We start from the raw sequence: 16,099 nt of genomic DNA on the forward strand, positions 1-16,099 counted from the left end.
GGCGGCGGGAGGAGCGGGTGGCGCCGGGCCGGGGCTGCAGGGCCGCATGGACAGCGGCGCCACCCTGGCCGGTCCGCACTAGGGCACCAGATCTGCGGGCACCTCCACCTCCGCCCCTTGGAACATGGTGCCTCATCGGCCGCTCGGGCCAGAGATAGCTGGCCTGAGCCTCTGAGCCAGGGGTCTCCGCGGCGGCCCGGAGCTGCATGGGGGAGCGCGGGCCGCGATCGGGAAGATGCCCCGGCCGGAGCTGCCCCTACCCGAGGGCTGGGAGGAGGCGCGCGACTTCGACGGCAAGGTCTACTACATAGACCACACGAGCCGCACCACCAGCTGGATCGACCCGCGAGACAGGTAAGACCCTGGGCTGCTCCTCACACACCAGCCCGGGCCCCCACCTGCTCCAGGGGCCACCAGCCGGCACTGGGCGCCCTTGGTAGAATCCGACTCGGAGCTGGAGATCCGCAGAGCTCTCAGATTCTCTCCTCCTTCAGATTGTCCACCCTCCGAGCTTCTCCTGAAGGGTTGCTCCTGCCCTGGTGGGCTGCCGGGAGGAGGGGGCAGCTAGTGTGCTCGCCCCGGCTGCCTCTACCCCCACCCCAGGTGGAATTCCTTAGGCCCCAGCGGGCACCTGCCAGGAGTTTTGACCTTAAACTCTAGCCCCGCCCAGCGCCCCCTTTAGGAGGAGAGGTTGGGCGGGGGCGGGAGTGGGACCTAACCGTGTGAGGCTGGAGCTTTGCCTGGAGACTTTCTCCGGCATCTGGGGGGATGGGGAAGCATCTGATTTGGAGGGGGTGGTAGGAACCCTGGATTCGGTGAGAAATTGCTGGAGGAGGGGACAGCAGAGTGGAGTGTGTGTTTTGGCAGGTGCTGCTGAGAAGAGCCCGGGCAGCCAGGGGGGCCTGGAATGGGAAGGGAAGGAAGGAGCGGGGGAGGGCTCATCAGAGAGACTGGTTCTCCAGGAATCTCACTGCAACTTAAAGCTGTTAGGACGTTGATGGAGGTGAGAGGCCTCCCGCGAAGCCCAGCACGGTTTCTCCTCCTCCTTTCTTACATGCCTTTGGGGACCTTGGATCCTCAACCCTGCGTCAGCTCGCTCTGACCTTGGTGGGCATTAGGCCGGCTGTAGCACCAGCTTTGTTTTTTTTCCTTTTTCCGAGGCATATGGAATCTGCGATGCTGAGGCTTGATTCCAGACTTTCTTTTGGTTTTGACAGCGAACTCTCATCTCCAGCTCATGCATACATGCCCTGGGGGGCACCCCGAGGGGACCACTTTGGGGCCTTTTGCTGAAGTGGTCTGTGGAGAAATCAAAGTCTTCAGGAATGTGTTAACTTTTACTTACCCTTGCCCAAAATGTGACCTTGGAGTATCTGTCAAGCAGCCAGGGCTAGTTGTTTGGACCTTTTTTGTGGAATTGGATGGAAGCTCCAGAAGACCAGGGTGGGGTATGTAGAAAGTTGTTGTTGTACACTGTTAAATTGGAACCGACCCATAGCTGACCCTCCAGCGAATTTTCAGTGGCAGCTAATCAATCTGAATGAGATTGTCCATCTTCTCTAGTGGAACAGCTGGTGGATTTGAACTGCATGGCTTTGGGATTGCAGTACAGTTTCTCCACCACATCAGAGCACCTGTATGTAGAAAGTTGTTGTGTACTGTAGAGCTGGAACCGACCCATAGCTGACCCTCCAGCGGGTTTTCAGAGGCAGTTAATTGTAGGGGAGGAGATTGCCCATCCTCCCGCAGAGCAGCTGGTGGATGGCCTCCAACTGCGCATACCTTTGGGATTGCAGCGCACCTTCTGGCCACTAAGCCACCAGAGCTCCCTACTTAGAAAGTAGTGGTAAAAAAAAAAAAAAAAAGAGGACAAAGCAGAGAGAAAATGTGAGTTGAGATTCCTAGAATGAGCATCTATCTAAGTTCATTCATTAATTGGTTACCTTTTCACAACATGCCAAATGGAAGAAAAGGCTTACTACTAAGAAGAGTTGCCATAACTTCTGCTTCTCAGTTTCTCTATTTGTCAGGTTAATGGTTTGCTTGGGGGTGGGGGGAAGAGCTGTTATGGGATTTCTAAGAACTGTAATATAGGAAGTCAGAGCCCAACTCCCATTTTCAAACATTAAAAATAAAAAAAATATTGGAAGGCCAAGTGATATGATTTGCTCAAGTGTTTTGGTCTTTCCATCACCCTGTGTAAACACCAAGCTCTTCACCAGCTCTAAAGTTCTGGCCTCCAGGCATGCCTTCCACACACATTCTCCCTCTTCCCCCACTGCCCCTTCCAGATCACTTCCCCACCAGGGGCTCAGCTACCACTCTGGTGAACTGGTCAGCCTTTCCCTGATCACCTTTTCCTTGGCCTCTTCTAGGATGTTGTTTACTGTAGTTTGAACTGACGCCTAGCTGGTCCTCCAGCACATTGTCAGAAGCAGTAAATTACCTAGGAAGTCATTGCCCAGCTTTTTTGCCCAGAGCAGCTGGTGGATTTGATCTGCATACCCATGTATCAGCAGTACAATTCTTTACCTGTAGCACCAGAGTGTCTTTCTTCTAGGAAAGACACAAGTTCTATCCTTATCTAACTTAGGCCACTGGTTCGCAGGACTAGGACAGCCCCACATCTAATATTGCTGACTTGCCCCAGGCATTGCATCTCAGAGATGATGAATAAATGCAAGACTGAAGCTTCCCAAACAAGAGAAAAACTTCTTTTCCTTTGGATGAAGGCAATCAGGTGGTTTCTATGGAAAGCTGATTCGGCTAGATCACTTTCACAAATATTAATATTATGTGAACTACCTTCATGGTGTGGGTTTTGTTTTGTTGGGTTTTTTTTTTCTTTTGCTACATCCACATACCACTTTATGCTGTTTTTTACATACTCTCTGGTGTTAGAGCAACTCATTTGTAAAAATATTGTACCATAGTTTACGAATGTGAAACATAGTGACTTCCGTCACAATTGGTCACCTCAGTAAGTACAGGGAACATAAATCAAACCAGAGTCTTTATATTTTATCTAGATATGTTGTCCACCCAGTCCCTGCACCAGGATTGCTTAGTCTTGGTTTCTCAGCAGATTGGCAAGCACTGGAGAAGAGATAGAGTGGCTACTGGTGCCTGAGGTCCTCACCTTCCTCTATTTGCAATTCAATGTGTTTTTGCTTTTGTTTTCTTGGGTTTCCCTCACCCGCATTATATATCTTTGCATATTCTAGTCATTGCAACCACAAGGGCTAATGTGGAGGCCCTGAGCTTAGGGTATGCAGGGGTTCCAAAGTCAGCCAAAGAGGTCATTGTTACACAGTGGCTTTTCAGAATTTTAATTTTGCAAAATACATTTGGCAGTATGAACAGCCGACTATGTGGTATCGGGCAGATTACTTGACTTCTCTGAGGCACAAATTCTACATTGAGAAGCTAGTTGATTAAGTGTTCTATAGTTAATGGGTTAGGGGGCTCTGGTGAACTAGTGGCAAGGAGTTGCTCTGCCAACACAAAGGTACATGGTTCAAATCCACCAGCTGCTTACGGGAGAAAGATGAGCAGTCATTCTTCTTGTGCAATTTACAGCCTCTGGAGGGTCAGTAATGAGTAGATTTCAACTCAACAGCACATAACACATTGTTGTTGTTGTTGTTGTTGTTGTTGTTGTTGTTATGTGCCGTCGAGTTGCAGGCGACTCATAGCAACCCTATGTACACCAGCCCTAAACCCTGCTCTGTCTGCTCTGTGCCAATCGCACTGCCTCTGACACACCCATCCCGATTATCCCAGTCACTGAATCAATCCACCTCATAGAGGGTCTTCCCCTCCTACGCTGTCCCTCCACCCTCCCAAGCATGATGCCCCTCTCCAAGGACGGGTCCCTCCTTACAGCATGTCCGGAGTGTGTCAGATGAAGCCCCAGAATCCTTGCCTCCAAGGAGCAGCCTGGTTTAACCCTCTCCAGGATGAATCTGTTTGTTTAACATAACACATTACAAGAAGTAATAATGAGTTGGGGAGCTCTGGTGGTGTCAGTCTGTAGCAAGTTGTGCTAACCCAAAGGCTGGTTGCTTCTAATCATATCCACCAGCTGCTCCTCAGGAGAAAGATGGGCAGTCTCATGTTGCAGTTTACAGCTTCAAAAACCAAAGAGAGGTCTGCTATGAGTTAGAACCAGCTATGAGTGTGACTGAAGTAGTGAGTTATGCACTAGGCTGTTGAGAGGTCAAGAGTTCAAATCCGTGGATTCTCAGAAGGACGAATATGTAGTCTGCCCCTGGTTAAGAACGCCACCTTTGGAAACCTGATGGAAGGTCACTGTGAGTTGGAAGCAACTTGACGGCAATGTGATTGGCTTGACTTGAGCCCTGCCAGTTCTCAGACAGGGTATAAGATGTCTGGGCTTCCTTAACACCCTAGTTCCATGGCAGGATAGGAGCCAGGGGCCAGTGGAGGTGAGTGAGATAAGTTTGAGACTATGAAGAAATACAGAAGGAAGAAATGTAAAAATGGCCAAATAGGCACACTTTGTAGAGGGAGGAACTGTTAAATTTTTGCCATCTCTGGGACTGGGCTATGAATAAAAAAAATTACTTTGAAAACATCCCACTCCTCAGTCCTGTGTATGTGTGTACTTCAGTGTTTCCCTTATATGAACCAAGGCAATGCCCACCCATTCCCCTGAATTGAAAAGAAGTCAGTCAAATAGTTATTCAGTCAGAAAAGTGATTTCTTAGCCACGGAGGACAAAATAGCATCTCTGGTTACCAACTCTAAAGAATGTCTTGGCACATTCCTCCCTCTGGGCTGAGCTGTTTTGTGTGCTGTCCGGCATGGAGGCTGCTGGGGGTAGGGAATCCAGTTTTCAGCTTCCTTTTCACCAGGGGGGCTGGAAGAGCTGCCAGGCAGCCTGCCTTGCCAAGTCTCTCTCCTTCTCACCGAGGGGACAACTTGGGGGCCAAAATTCCTGGGGATGGTTGTCCCAACAACCAGAGAGAGTCCAGTGGGCAGCTTGGGTCATGCCCACTGGGCCAAAGGCTCCTGCAGCACCACAGGCTCTTAACTCGGCCAGGCCAGTCTGGGAAGGTGCTGATCCTGAGAGAACTGGGTGCCACAGGCCACGCCTGCACACCCCCCAGAGCAGTGTTCCTTACCAAGATAATGCTGGGTGCTTCTGTGTGCATTTAGCCTAGTTGTGTGCAAAAACAAATAGTCTGATTGTTCTCTGAGGAAGAATGGATCACTGGAACTGGCTCTGCTAGAGAAAGTTCTGGAAGCTTGATTCCTGCTCATTCTGTAGTTTGAGATCAGACCTTCCAAGAACCACATGCAAACTCTGGGCTCAGTTTCTTGGTCCTTGTGGCAAGCATTGGAGGCCAGCAAGGCTTATAGAACCCACCCTTTCTCTCATGACTTGAAGAGCTTTTGCTTCCCTTATTTATATTATAGGGAGCTCTGGTGGCTTAGAGGTAAGGAATTTTGCTGCCAGTGCAAGGGTATGCAATTCAAATCCACTCCATGGAAGAAAAAGAAACAATCTCCTCCCATGTGATTTATTGCCTCTGAAAACCTGCTGCAGAGTCAGCTATGGGTCAGTTCTGACTGGATGGATAAATAATAACAGCAGTATTTATATTGTAGGAAGTTGGGTCACCAACAATGGTCTAAAGCTTTTTTCCTGGTTATAGACCTTTATACAATTCTGACAAAACAGGGCTCTTATCAGAGAAAAATGCAAATGTGTTTTTTGACACGTATATTTAGGGTCTCAGGGTTTCCAGGTTCATAATTTACTGTAGTTTGACCTGGAAACTGTTTGCTACTTAAATACCCTCTTACTTAGCTAAGTAGGTCCATGGGTGTCACCAACGGGTGTTAAGCACTTGGCATAACTAACGAAAAGATTGGTGGTTCGAATCTACCCAGAGGCACTTTAGAAGAACATTAAGTAATCTAGTCCCTAAAGATCACGGTCATTGGAAATCCTGTAGAGCACAGTTCTACTCTGAAATGCTTGAGGTCACCATGAGTTGAATAGGACTAGGCAGTAACTGTTTGATTAGCTTGTTATTAGGTGCTGTCGAGTCAACTACAATTCATAGCAACCCTGTCAACAGGGGATCTGAACCCTGCCCTCTCTTGTGCTGTTTTCACTGTCTCTGATATTCTGGAGTTCATTGTTGGTCAGTGTCAACCCATCTTGTTTAAGGTCTGTCTTTCTTTCTTAGGCTGACCCTCCAACTTTCCAGCCATCAGGTCCTTTTGTCAAGGACTGGCCCCTCTGAACAACATGCCTTAATAAAGCCAGTGTGGAAAGAGGATGAGCCTCGGGATTCTTGGATCTGCTGCTTGCTTACCTGAGTGACCTTGACCTTACACATTTTGGCTTTGTCTTTTGTCGTATGAGTCTTTTGTCCTATGCGGAGATGCACATGAACTGCTAAAGGGAAGTTAGAAAGATTAAATAAATTAAAGCCACAATCAAGGACCTATTGCTCAGTAGCCAAGGTAAACCCTGGTTTACATGTGCTTACTTATTAGCATGTGAAAATGTGTGAAACTCTTCACTGCAGATTTAATAAGCACATGGAAGTCCGTGCTTGCTTTCATTACTGCATACTCTGTCTCTATCAAAGCAAAAACAAAGAAAAACAAATGCATAGCTGTTGTGTCAGTTCTGACTCATAATTACTTCCATGGGGTTTCAGAGGCTATAGATGTCTATGAGAGGAGACTGCCCACCCTTCTTCCATGGAGCCACTGGGCCCACGTTTCAGTTAACACCAGAACATGTAACACATTGTACCACCAGAGCGCCTTGTCAGGGATTATAAATTAGCAAAGAGAATTTGACTTTGTAAGGAGGTGTTGTGGGGTTGGGAGAGAGATGCCAACTATGTCTGGAATCAATCATTGATGTAATGAAAGCATGTGAAATTGTTCACTTCAGATTAGTAAGTATAAGTAAGCCTGTGCTTGCCTTGCTTAATGGGTACTCCGCCCCTGTTTGGGATTGTAAATTTGAAAAGTGACTTTGATTCTGTAGGGAGGTGCTGTGGGGTTGGGCAAGAGACAGATGCCAGCCATACCTAGAAGCAGAATCTTTGCTGTGGTGAAAAAAATTGTGAAATTCTCCACTACTGATTAGTAAGTCAGCAAAAGTAAATCCTTGCCTGTTGAGTAATCTGACCCTGACTGCAGGGCAATGGGCACAGGGCTCAGCACACAGAAGACACTCTGGAAGGCAAGTGTCTTTAACTTTTGTTAGAAAGTACCTGCAGAGCATGTACATCAGAAGGAGGCTGGCCTTCAGCCTGACTCTGTGGCATTTCGGGAATTGTCCTTTCTTGTCATGCAGTCTAGCCCTCTCATTTCATAGTTGAAACTAAAGCCCAGAGACACAAGTGAATTGCCCAGGGTCACAGAACAAGTAAAGGAGAAGCAGGAAGGCACCTCTTTCTTCCTCTCTTGGGTTGCCTTTTGCCTGAAAGTCAGATCCAGGTCTTCCTGATCCATGGAAATAACTTGGGGATGTTTTATTCCTGTGACTGAGTAATTCTTCACAGTCTTTTGGACTATAGATTCGAGTTTCACACCTTGTTTTACAGTCACTTGTGGTCTGTGTCATAAGAATTCGTTATATTCTGAACAGTTAAAACGTCAAATGAGCTACTTTTTAAATAGTAATGTAAAAGAAGCATATTGGTTTCTCACTTGGCTGTTAACCAGAATACTGGCCATTTGAACTCACCCCATGGCTCTGTGAGAGAAAGATCTTGTGCTCTACTCTCTAAAGATTATAGCGAGCAAAACTATGGAGTGTTTACCCTGTCATATGGCATCTGCATGAGACAGAATCAACTCCCCCACTACCATGAATAATCAGTTAAGATGAATTTAAAGTTAGCCGCACACTAGTGGTAAGGAGTTGCACTGGCAACCCAAACATCTGTGGTTCAAATCCACCAGCAGCTCCATGTGAGAAAGATGGACAGCTTCCTCTCATGTGATTTAACTGCTTCTGAAAATTCACGAAGGGTCAGCTATGGGTCATTTCCAACTTGATGGTATACCAATAACAACAACAATGTTACTTTCTACCAATTTGTATTCCAGGGTGTTTTATTAATTTAAATATAACCAGCTTGTCAGAGAATTTAGCTAAGGGCTCTATTTTTCATATTTTTGCCCTTAATGATCAATTAGTATCTGTGGGTTGGAGATGAGGTTTTCCTCTTCTGAGATTTGAGTTTAAGATTTATGTACTTCAGGAGATTTCTGCCATGCTTAGAAACATCTTTGGCCTCTGATAGATTGTGAAGAAATAAAAGATTTTGAGATGCCATAGATACCCAAACTTACTGCTGTTAAGCCCAGTATCACTCCTAGAGCCTACCTTGTAGTTGGGTTTCTAAAGCCGTGAATCATTACAGAAGCGAACAGCAGCATCTTTCTCCCACGAAATGGCTGGTATTGAGAGTCCGCAGAAGAGTAAAAAGATAATTGTTCTTAATTTATAAAAAATATTTACCCTGTGCTGAACACAGATCTGATCATTTCATCCTCTTGATAATCCTGTAAATACTATGAGTAGCTCCATCTTCATATGACGAAAGTGAGATTCAGGAAGGCGACTAACTTACCCAAGGACCTGGAGGGGATGTGCTCAAGATTAGAACCTCGGTGACTTGGTTATTAAAACCGCTCTCGATAGCCTGGTCTTGCTTGGCCCTAACCCCTTACTGCATTTCCAGGCTCCGGAGGGCCGCTGACTAGTTCGACTTTAGTTGTTGGTTGTTGTCAACCTGGATCCAACTCATATATATAACAGAGTGAACTGTTTCTGCGTCCTGCTCACTCTTCATGGTTGTTGGTATGTTTGAGTCCACTGTTGTCTTTCTGGTGTCAAACCATCTTGTGGCAGGTCTTGTCTTGATTTGCACTCTACCGAATGACTGTCTCTAGTGACCAGTCTTCCCCACGACAGCAAGGTTAAGTCTTCTCATATTCACTTCTAAGGATCATCCTGTTTGTATTTCTTCTTCCAAGACTCATTTATTTGCGCTTTTTTTTTTAAAAAAAATGTTTTTTCCCCTTGTTTTTATTTTAAATAGACTTTCTAAAATAGCCTGGTTTCTTCATTCTTTTTGAGTCTTTGGGTATTCAGTACTCTTCACCAGTACTACAATTTTAAGGCAGCAGTTCTTGTGTCTTCTTTTTTCATTATTCAAGTTGTCTGTGCATTTGAAACAACTAGAAAGATTGTGGTTTGGGTCAGATGCACCTTAGTCATAGAAGTGAATTCTTTGCCTTTATAAAACTTTTGAGAGGTCAGTTTTCGTTGCAACATGCTGTTTGATTTCTAGACTGCGCTTTCATAGACGTTGATTACTGATCCAATTAGAATGACATCACTAACAAATTTAGTGTCATCTTCTTTTCCCATGATATTATTTATCAGTTTGTTGTTGTGTGTTTTTGGATTAGAACGGAACTGTAGCTGATCCTCCAGTGGGTTTTCAGAGGCAGTAAGTTGTACGGGAGGAGATTGCCTATCCTTATTCTGCAGAGAAGCTGGTGGATTTGACCCACATGCCTTTGGGATTTCAGCGTAGCTTCTTACCAACAGACTACCAGAGCTGGGAGAATTTTCATTTGCTTCACATTTAGGTATCCATGGACTTGAGAGTTATAATTTATTCCTTAAATGAGGTAAACCTGATAGGAATCTCAGAAAGAGATGCTCCTAAGGAACCAGACTGAAGAAGCCAGTGAGATGCTCATGGTGCCTACAAGACTTGCCCAAGCGCTACCTTCTGTAAGTAGCCAGCTAACCAGAGCTCTGGGCAGGAGAGGAGAGAGAGGGAGGTAGAAAAACTCTTTGAAGGATGATGCAGTGTGTGCAGGGAATTCAGAGCCGTTTCCAAGCAGCTTGGGAAAATGCTTCCACCAGCCAGGGAATTAGTAGCCAAGGCAGCTACTCTCTGTCACCACCCCTCCCCCTTCTGAGCGGGCCTAGCCAAACTGACCTGGTTTTCCAATCCCTTGGGATCCCAGGTAGCTGTGAGAGAAACACTGCCCCTTTGAAGAGAACAGAATCAGGTTGCCTTAGTTACCAGGAAGATTGGAACTCCAATCTCAGGTGCATGTAAGGAGAGACTAGACTAGCATTAACAGGAGGTGGAGGTGGCTGGTGTGTTGCACGGTCTGCAGTGTGTTGCCTTATTGCTGGAAGGCCAAGTGTCTCTGGCAGTTCAAGTCTAGCAACAGCTCTAGGCGAGCAGGATGCCGTTAGGAGTTACAGCCGTGGAACCCCTCCAGCTCCCAAGGGTCGCTAACTTGGAGTTCAAATTTGGTTTGTTGCTTCTGAGCACTCTGGAAGAAGCCTTGGCCAAGGCTTGGACATCTCCTGCCACCTTGGTCCCCATCCAGGTGATGAAGATCTGTAACTTCCAGCCCCATGGAGGGCTGTGGAGGAGAAGAGTTCATTTCACTTGGAGAAGTGGCTGATGGCATGCCTGTCACCAGCTCTAAGCCACTTGCTGAAGGAAGCGCTTCTGCTTGGGCAGGACTGAAGGCAGAGAGTGGGTGGAGTATGTGTGAGGAGTCATCTAACTGAAGGTTGGATCTGACCGCCGCCACTGCTCTCCTGGAGCAGCCAGACTGCCACACAGCCTTTGTACAAGCTGACAGCCTACTCAGTTGCCTTGAATCCCTGTCTCAGAGTGAGATAAAAAAGAGGAGACTAAGAAACTGGATACAGTGGCATTTTGTTATTTAACCTTCACCAGCAGGCCATTAAGCCTCCGGTTCCTGAGTAGAAAACCACTCGCCAAAATAACGGGGAGGAGGGAGTGTGCAGTTAGCACAGCAAGAAGGCAAAGGCTTTGACTGTGGTTGTGTAAAGAGATCAGGAGCAAGCAGGAGAGAGTGGGGAGGAGGGGAGAAAAGGCAAGTGCCGTGGGGTATATGTCCCCCACCCCCGACTGCCTCCTCAATGCTTCTACCCATGACATTGCGCCGTTGGGAAGAAATGGGATCTTTCAGTTTCAAATGTCTGCCAAAGAAAAGAGACTGAAGCTTAAGTTCTCACTCAATGGTCAGCCAGGAAGAAAGAAAAAAAAAAATGAAGCTGCATCAAGATTAGGGACACCTTTGTGGGTTTTCTTTTCCCCCCGTCCCATTCATCACTCCCTGGCAGCGAAGACACCGGCCAGCAGGCAGCTGCTGCCTTTCCCCGCCGGCTGCCGGCTGCCGCGGGAGCCTGGTTTGGTTGCAGCCAGCTCTCCCCACGTTGGCTTCCTTGCAGCTCCACGGCAGTGAACTGTTTGATCCGTCACTAGGGAGCCCTTTGGGTCCCCTCACTGGTACCTGACTTGGAAGGATAAAATATCGAGATGCAGGCATCAGGTGGCTGCTTGGATGAGATGGCCCTAGACACCCTCCCTGTCCTGCATCTGTTGTGGTTTTTCTTGGATAGTTAGGATTTCACCATTAGTATATCACTGTGTCTTTCAGTAATTCCTTACAACTCCTTACAAGTGCATTGTCTCTGTATCATCATGAAAACAATAATCGGCACCCAACAACAGGATGGTAATATCAGGACCAGTTACAGTTACAGTGAATTCGGTCCTGGCTCATTGTGGCCCGGAGGTGTTGGAGGAGCACTCTTCTGTAGGAGTTTTAATGGCCAATTTTTGAGAATTATGTTGCCAGGCTTTGCCATATTGTCTTTGGGTGGAGTTGAACCTCCTACCTTTTAGTTCTTAGTCAAATGTATTAACCATTTGTACCACCCAGGGATAAAGCCCTAAAACCTATTGACGATTAATTCTGATTCATGGTGACCTTCCACTGAGTTGCCAAGGCCATAAATCTTGACAGGAAAATGTTGCCTTTCTTTCTCCCTCAGAGCAGCTGATGGATTTGAACTTCTTTTGGTTAACAAGCCAACACAAGGGCCCTTCCCCGCCCCCCCCTTCTTTCTCACTCACATACTAGCCTAGTGACAAGAAGTTGCACTACAGTCCTGAAGGCAGACAGTTCGAGGCCACCAGCTGCTGTGTGGGAGAAGGTTGGACATTCTCCTTCCATTTTATTAACTGCCTCTGAAAACCCATCAGAGGGTCAGCTATGGGTCTGTTCACACTCAACGGGCCACAACAACAACTCATGCACTTACGTATTGCTGTTGGATTGGAGCTGACTCATGGCTGATTCTCTGGTTGGTTTTTGGAGGCTGTCATTCTCATGGGAGGAGACTGCCCTTCTTTCTCCGATGGAGCCACTGGTGAATTCCTAACTGCCAGAGAGGTGCTGGCTTGGAGCTAGCACCTCAGCTGCCTGTGGATTATGTATCAGAGCTTCCTCAACTACAGAGGAATAAGTACAACACCTATTCATGTATATTTCTTATTTACTATGAAGGAAAATGCCTGTGTGGTTGCAGGCAGACATTGGTTTGCTGTTCCTAGTGCCATTGAGTTGCTTCTGACTTACAGCCGTCCCTTGTGATGGAGTAGGGCTGCCCTGTAGGCTTTTCTAGATGGACCTATTTACTGAAGCAGAGCACCAGGTTTTTCTCGTCAGTGGGTTCAAACTGACAAGCTGTCATTTGGCACTGAGTACTTACCAGTTGTGCCACCTGGGCTCCTTATTGGCCTACCACCTTGTTTTCTGTAACAGGTGAGGGCGTCAGAAAGATCCTCAGAAGATAGTGTGGCGAGTGCCAGCTCTGTCGCTTACAGAGAGTAAGTGACCTTGAACAAGTTCCTTCTTACCAGTTGGTTGCCACGGGTAGAAGTAGGACCTCCTGAGCCCAGGGGCTGGTGAGGATGGACACTTCAGACATGGCAGGTCTTAGCGCAGTGTAGCCTGGACTCAGCTTTCCAGTGTGAGCTGCTGTCTTGTAGGTCAGTTGACCTTTTAGCACATTTAGGGAGAGTGAAAACCCCACTTCTTCCTTGTCAACCCAAGTCTCTATCAGATGCAACAAGGCTCACCTGGCCACGTTTACCTTAGAGCTGGCAAACCACCTTAACATCACTTATGATATAAATAAACCAATAAACTTTTCTCCCCCTGGTCTTATCAGAGGCAAACCCATCTTTGGAATTTCTGGACTGAAGTGACTCTTCCCCGTGAGCTGGCACCAGGGCTGTGTGTGAGGCCGGGGGAGAAGTGCCTTGTGTTTGTCAGTGCAGAGCTAAATGGGGGATGCTGGGATCAGAGGGCTCTGGAATTAATGTGTAACTGCTTTGATAGCGTGTCCCTGCGCGGGGCCTCCCCCTGGCACCGTGTGAGGACCTGGCAGATTTTAGCATGGTGGTGGTGCACAAGGGCACTGGTATTTATCAAGTCCCACCCAACCAGGGTTGGCCATTCATCTAACAGGTATTTATGGAGTGCCTGCTGGGCTCCAGGCTCCAGTCCCAGAGCTGCGGTGAGAGCAAAGTCCCCACTGCAATGGGGTGTCACTTGGGGAAGGAGACAGGCAAACAGTGAAACAGATAATTGCATTATGACTGGAGGCCTGGTGTTTTCTAGAATTCTTTGGCCTTTCTTAGGAAGGTAGAAAGGCTGGTTTGTGACAGCTGTTGGCAGTAGTGGTGGGAACCTAGATTTGGAGCTGGGAGGCTTTTGTGCCTTCAACAAGGTGTTACAGCCAGCCTGCTATGAAGAGCTAGACACAGGGCTGAGAGCTGGGAATATAATGGTAAGACAAACCACAGTCTCCACCTCACAGACATTGCTACTGTTCAGTGGGCTCAGGCCAGGCGGCGGTGGTGAGGATGGCATGGGGGCAGCGGTGATTCCTTCTGCTCTGCATGCCATCTCCAAGTAGGCGCCGACTCGATGGCACCTAACCACAACCACTTCGATAGCCATCGGTCATGGTTATCAATGCCAGCATCTCTGAACCTCAGTTCCCTTTCTCTTCTGTTTAATCTGGTTTCAATTAATCATTTAACAAATATTTATTGGGTGCCTGTACATTTATTGAGTGTCTGTAATATACCAGGTGTTGTTCTGTTGCTTTGGAGCTACAGTGATTGAACCAACAAAAATCCTTGTCTTGGTGGAGATGACATCCTAGAGCAGGTTATCCACCTTGAACGAGCATCGGAACAGCCTGGTGGGCTTATTAAACGTCCCTGGGTGAACCTCCCCAGAGCCAGTAGGTGTGGGCTGGGCCACACGAATTTCCCTTTTTGACAGATTCCTTGGTTCTACTGCTGGTCTGGAAACTACAGGTGGTGAACCAATGATATGTTGACCATTGAATCCTTGCAGAAACCTGAAAGTGAGGTGTTATGTTACCTCTGGAAGTGAAGAAGAGAACATTGAGATTGCATGCTCCTTCTTATTATACTTAAAGTGCTGAAGGATGTAGTTTTGTGAGGAGGTACCCTTTACTTGCACTATTATTACTGTTTAGGAAGCTCTTGTAGTAAGGAATTACACTGCCAAAGCAAAGGTTCATGGTTCGAATCCACCAGCTGCTCTGCAAGAGAAAGATGGGCAGTCTCTTTCCATGACATTTGTTGTTACTGATTGCCTTCGAGTCAAGCAGAACCCACTGGCTGTTCAGCTCTGAGTCTGTTCAGACTTGATGGTACACACCACTTCTGTTTAGGGAGCTCTGGTGGCCTAGTGGGTGGAGTGGCATTGCTAACATAAAAGTAGACGGTTTCTTTTCACCAGCTGTTCCTCAGGAGAACGAAGGACAGTCTCTCCTGTGTGATTTACAACCTGTGAAAACCTGCTGGCGGGTCAGCTGTGAGCCAGCTCTGACTCCACGGCAGTGAGTCATCAGTCATTATTACTGTTAGAGCGTAATGGTCTAATTCTTTTGCTGACCTACTGCCGTGGACCCTGTAGCAACCCTCTAGGACTGAGTAGGATTACCTCACAAAGTTTCCACGGCTGTATGTCTTTGTGAGAGCAGAATGCCTCCTCTTTCTCCTGCACAGGGGCTGGTGGATTTCAACTGCTGACCTTTGGGTTGCAGCCCCGTGCTGAACTCACAGCACCACCAGGGCTTTTTGACCCACAGCCATAAAGGTGACAAGGTTCGCAGAGTTTTCTGCATCCATGTGAAGTGAAGCAGGAGGCAGAGGGGGTTACAAGAGGCCAGAGGAAAGCTCTCTTTACATTAGAATGGATTGAACTATATAAACTATATACTATGGCCAAGAGAATATCAGAGGGAGTGGTCTTCCCTGCCTCTCAGAGGAAGGTCCCTGGATTCCTTCACTTCCTAGGAAAAGCTGTTATTCATCGCCAGAGGGTCTGAGAGCTTTGAGGAGAAGGCAGCAAGTCACTCCGCTCATCTGATTCTCGGTAACAGCCTGTTTTGGGAGCTTGTTCTTAGCTACTCCTCTTGATCATGGAGCTTTGGCGGTGACGTCCATAGCGGGTTGCACTGCTATCTCAAAGGCTGTGTGTCTCTGGTGGTTCGAGTCCACCCGCAGCTCCTCAGGAAAAAGATGGACAGTCTCCTTAAATTACTTAAAGTTCCTCCACTCTTGATTGCTTCACTGGTAAATTCACAGGCTAAATTTGAATTTAGCTCCTAGGTTTGGTGAGAATCAAATAAGCCTGTCACATGTTCCATGTCTGGAGAGTTCCCACTCTAGCCATCATGTCTTCTCTGTATGGTTCATTGCTTCATCTAGAGTTAAATCGTTATTGTTGTTTTTCTTGTTGTTATGTACCGTCAAGTCGCTTGCGACTCATAGCGACCCTATGTACAAGAGTCCTAAACCCTGCTCTGTCCTGTGCCAGTCATACTGCCTCCGACACACTCATCCCGATTACCCCACTCACTGAATCAATCCACCTCATAGAGGGTCTTCCCCTGCTGTGCTGTCCCTCCACCCTCCAGAACATGATGTCCCTGTCCAAGGACCTGTCCCTCCTTACAACATATCCAAAATATGTCAGACGAAGCCCCAGAATCCTTGCCTCCAAGGAGCCACCCGGTTTAACCCTCTCCAGGATGGATTTGTTTGTTTTCTTAGCAGTCCATGGTACATTCAATACTCTTCTCCAGCACCACAGCTCAAAGGCATCAATTCTCCTTCTATCCTCCTTGGTCATT

At 47.3% G+C, this 16,099-nt stretch overlaps 1 protein-coding gene across 2 annotated transcripts in view; it reads left to right on the forward strand.

The window, feature by feature from the left end:
- Positions 1-235: 235 nt before the first annotated feature.
- WWC1 (WW and C2 domain containing 1) overlaps positions 236-16,099 on the forward strand; it is a 203,259-nt gene continuing 187,395 nt past the window's right edge. For both annotated transcript variants that reach the window (XM_006884327.1, XM_006884328.1), the window contains exon 1: positions 236-354. In XM_006884327.1, coding sequence (XP_006884389.1) covers positions 236-354 — 119 coding nt within the window. The remainder of the gene's footprint in view (positions 355-16,099) is intronic.

The sequence above is a fragment of the Elephantulus edwardii genome, unplaced genomic scaffold (genome assembly GCF_000299155.1).
Source record: "Elephantulus edwardii isolate Elephantulus edwardi_28Jun2011 unplaced genomic scaffold, EleEdw1.0 scaffold00033, whole genome shotgun sequence".
NCBI lineage: Eukaryota > Metazoa > Chordata > Mammalia > Macroscelidea > Macroscelididae > Elephantulus > Elephantulus edwardii.